General features: G+C 47.1%; 1 protein-coding gene across 1 annotated transcript; it reads left to right on the top strand.

The window, feature by feature from the left end:
- Positions 1-6: 6 nt before the first annotated feature.
- LOC119302621 (seipin-2-like) lies at positions 7-2,749 on the top strand. Its single transcript, XM_037579659.1, has 2 exons — positions 7-1,065; positions 2,206-2,749. Exons 1-2 carry the CDS (start codon positions 112-114, stop codon positions 2,629-2,631), a joined length of 1,380 nt encoding a protein of 459 aa, XP_037435556.1. The 5' UTR covers positions 7-111; the 3' UTR covers positions 2,632-2,749.
- Positions 2,750-4,291: the final 1,542 nt, after the last annotated feature.

The following is a 4,291-nucleotide window of genomic DNA, read 5'->3' as shown; positions in this document are numbered from 1 at the left end:
CGCCGCCCGCGCCGCGCCAAAATCCTGACGCAGCCCGACGACCCCGTCTCCCCCTCGGCCTCCGCCGCGTCCACCATCACCGCGGTCGATGAGCCCGACAAGGACAAGGCCATGCCCGATTCCGATTCCAACGTCACCGTCTCCGTCTCCGTCACCGCGGCCGATGAGCCCGACAAGGGCAAGGACACGGGCAAGGCCAAGCCCGATTCCGGTTCCGATTCCGATTCCTCCGAGGCCACCAGCGCGCCCCGTTCTCCCCCTCCCCTCGAGGAGGAGGTGGACCAGAAGGACGCGGAGCCGGCGGCCCCCGAGGCGAATGTGGACGAGAAGGATTCGGAGCCGGCAGCCCCCGAGGCGAATGTGGACGAGAAGGATTCGGAGCCGCCGGCCCCCGAGGCGGAGGTGGACGAGAAGGGTGCGGAGTCGGCGGCCCCCGAGGCGGAGGTGGACGAGAAGGATGCGGAGTCGGCGGTCCCCGAGGAGGAAGTGGACGAGAAGGATGCGGAGTCAGAGGCCGCGGCGCCGGATTACAGGCCGATGGCGACGGCGCCGCCGGCCTTCCTCGAGTCCTTCGCCGTGTTCGTCATCAAAGCCGTGGTGTTCCAGGTCAGCGCGCTCGTCGCCTGCCTCACGTTCCCCTTCCGGCTGCTGCAATGGTGGTTCCTCTTCGTGACCGACCCGCTCGGCTCGGCGCAGCGGGCGAGGGATTGGGCTCTCGGGGTGGCGGGGCAGGCCACCGGCGCCGTGGGCGCGTGGCTCGGAGCGGGGGACGGGGTTCCGCGCGTGGTGGCGAGGCTGCTCTGGGGGGCGCTCTGGGCCATGTACGTCTGCGTGCTTCTGTGCATGATGCTCGCTATGGCGTTCACGGCAGGGGGGGTCTTGGTGGGGAAAGTGGTGGAGGAGCCCGTTCAGGTGACAGAGAACCTGAATTTCGATTACACCAAGCCGAGCCCTGTGGCATTTGTGCCGGTGGGGCGGTTGGTGCCGCCGCAACAGCGGATGCAGCTCGAGGTGTTGCTGACGCTGCCCGAGTCGGATTACAACAGGAGGCTTGGGATTTTCCAGGTACCTTTCTTGCTGGTCCTTGTCAAAGTAGTTTGACATGATAATTTCCTTGAAAAATGCCTTAGCTATCAAGGGAACAGAGTATACCGCATTGAAGTGTGGCTAAATGAACTGATGGTTACAAATTAGATTCCTGCCCATTTATGTCTTTCATCATGTAACTTTGGACAATACATGATAAATAAGAAGTTATTAACTGCAACTCTGTTGTGCATTGAGATGTCAGCAATAATTTTGATTAGGAAAGGCTACCAAGCTTAGAAGGCATAGTTCTGAATTTGAAGAAATTTATTGTATATGTGATATAAATTGATGGTCCGAGAATTAGTTTGTAGTTGCTGTTCTTTACTGTGCTTACTTGTAAAGCTGTGTGATAAGGAGGTTGGGCCAACATTGTTTTGTAAAGTTGAACAAAGCTAGATAAGTTCTGTTATCCAATTGTTTTGCTCTCACATTTCACATCATATGTTCAGGAACACAATAATGCATCTGTATGTAACTTGATTATGAAAAGAACAGCTAGCCAAACATCCAAATATTTATAAGCGGCTCAACGGAATGAGATATATAATCCATGACAACGTCAAATGGATATGAGACTAGAAAGTAGATTGTTGACATGCAAAACCAGGCCGGATAGGTCAATTAGTGAATCTAAAACATGTTTGGTGGGATAGATGCAGTGCATGCGGTGTCAGGCAGCCTATGTTATTTGTTCGACTAAGCTATGAAGTCATTACATTTTCTCAAAGATCTAACAAAACATGCTACAACTGAGTATGCCTGTGCATATGGCTTTCAACCAGATACAGCCATATGCATATCAATAAGAGAGTTAAGTCAACTTGCTGTTTCTTGCTCCACGGTTCATTTTCATGATGAAATGTCCTTCTTTCCAACTGAATGTGCCATACTTTTGAAGGATGTGAAAGCATTATATACCCAATTCATGTTTTCTTCAAACTTATGAGTTTAGAATTCATAGTATGTATGCATACGCAATATAGATCGTTCCTGTCACAGAGCTATCAGTGTATAACTGTATCTGTCCAAAATTATATGCACAACATTTGTTACACTCAGTACTAGTTAGCACTAATATCCTCTCCATCTGATTTTGCCTTCTTCCTCTGAGTTCAGGTGAGGGCAGAGCTTCTATCTGCAGATGGGAAAGTGGTCACGGCTTCGAGTCAACCATGCATGCTAAAGTTCAAGAGCGTCCACATGCATTTCATAGAAACCTTTTTCCAAAGTGTTTCTCTTTTGTCCGGCTATTCATCTGAATCTCAGGTTATCAAACTAAAAATGACGGGCATTAAGGAGGCTTTCAAGCCAATAACAGGAGTAAGGATAGTGCTCGAGCAACGAGCCGAGTTTGCAACTGGTGCAGGCATCCCAGAGATCTATGACGCGTCGATAAAGCTGGAGGCCGAGCTCCCTCTGCTCAAGAGAGTACTCTGGCACTGGAGATGGACCATGTTTGTGTGGAGCAGCATGGCGGTCTTTGTTTTCGAACTGTTGCTCGCCGTCGTTTGTTGTAGACCCTGTATATTTCCCAGAAGTTGAGGAAATGCGGTGTAGCTCCTGAGGGTAACTCATGTAATGTACACTTGAAAATAAATGTACAAGGGGGTGCCACTGTGTCATGATAGACTGACTGCTTACTAACCATGCTGATGATGCTACATATGCCCTCTTTCGCCATCTCTGTCGTGGAGCTTGCCATTCTCTGAGTAGGCAAGTTAAATCTTGCTCTTCTCATTTTGTTTCTGTGGTTGCTGCTATATCCGTAAGGATGAGCTACTTATGTTACTGCATAGTATTAACAGATGTAATATGATGCAATGATGCCAGAAGCCAAATACCTTCTGTGGTTGGTAGCATGAAGATCCTTCCAGGCCAAGTTATGCCCCTTGTTTTCTTCACCGTCAACATCACCAAAGTGCTGGAATTTTTGTCATCGGGCGCTGCTGTGCACAATGCATAGTCGTGGTTTTCAGATAAGCTGCTTTGAGCTTCTTCTTTCAGAAAAGCTGTGATATTTTTGTTCTGGTTTTGTCAATGGTAAATTTTTGATAACAGATTGAACCATTATGACCTTGTTTCGGTGCTAGCTCCCCAGGATGAACAGTGGACATAAAAAAAAATCTGTTTTTTCTTTTCTTTGCATCAACGATGAACAAGTTTTCTAAAGGAGTGCAAAATTCGCGGCGGTTGGGCATTGGAGGAGCTCTGGACAAAAGGAACAATCTGCGATTTGAGAAAGGTTAAAAATTCTTGATTTTGGAGCAACGATTTTCATTTTTCTGTCCCGAGCTCCCCCGATGTCAAATCACCAAGAAATTTGCACGCCATTAGAAAACTTTTTCATCTTTGATGTGTATTTTGTTTACTTTTTTTTTTGCTTTTACTGTTCACCCAGAAGCAATATGTGCTCGTATCAGCTATGGATTACCGGTTGAACCACTCCTAACTCCTAAGCCAGCTTATTTCTTTAGATTTTGGTAAGAAGTGCAAAGCAACCTGTGGCTGGATGGTTAGGAGGACAGTGATATTCTCGGCCCACTAGGGTTCAATTCCTGATGCTTGCATGTTTCAGGATTTATTTCACAAATTTGAAGAAAGTTGATGAAATAAAAAAGAAAACAAAAAAGAAAGAAAAAATAATAGAAAAAACGGCCATATATAGAACAAAAAACCAAGAAAAGAAAAAACATACAGGAAACATGACACTTTTTTTAACCTTACATTTGTCACAAACAAGAGAAAAAGAAGTAAGATTGCACAACAAAATATGCTCACAGTGTTTAGCGCCGTCGGGCGTCGGCACTGAACATGGAGGGCTGGAGTTCGAATCTCCCACAACACACTCCTATATCTTTTGAAGGTTAGAAAGAATATAAAAATGAATGGGCCAGCCCAGGATTGCGCGCCGGGTTAGAGGGTGTGCCAAGTTGCAAAAGACACTCTAACAGACGTTTAGGGCGTCAAATAGGAGTTGGGCTGGAGATTTGGCCCAAGCCCCCCTACCGGTACCACTACAGTATGTTTGTCTGTCAACCAAGTAATCTATTTCACTTGCCTCAAAACAAGTAATTTGTTTCATAGTATTTGCTAAAAAAAGCAATCTATTTCTCAACGCCATCTTGCCTCTCCACCATTGGTTGCACATACGGAGTACATGGCAAACCATAGAATTGTTGGCTGCCAGGCCATTTTCTCCCTT

The sequence above is a fragment of the Triticum dicoccoides genome, chromosome 5A, assembly GCF_002162155.2.
Source record: "Triticum dicoccoides isolate Atlit2015 ecotype Zavitan chromosome 5A, WEW_v2.0, whole genome shotgun sequence".
Classification (NCBI taxonomy): Eukaryota; Viridiplantae; Streptophyta; class Magnoliopsida; order Poales; family Poaceae; genus Triticum; species Triticum dicoccoides.
This window is presented reverse-complemented; position numbering and strand designations above follow the sequence as displayed.

Coding starts and splice junctions, on each gene's coding strand:
- LOC119302621 (XM_037579659.1), top strand. CDS start 112: ATGCCCGATTCCGATTCCAACGTCACCGTCTCCGTCTCCGTCACCGCG. Junction 1,066..2,205: donor GGAGGCTTGGGATTTTCCAG/GTACCTTTCTTG, acceptor CTCTGAGTTCAG/GTGAGGGCAGAGCTTCTATC.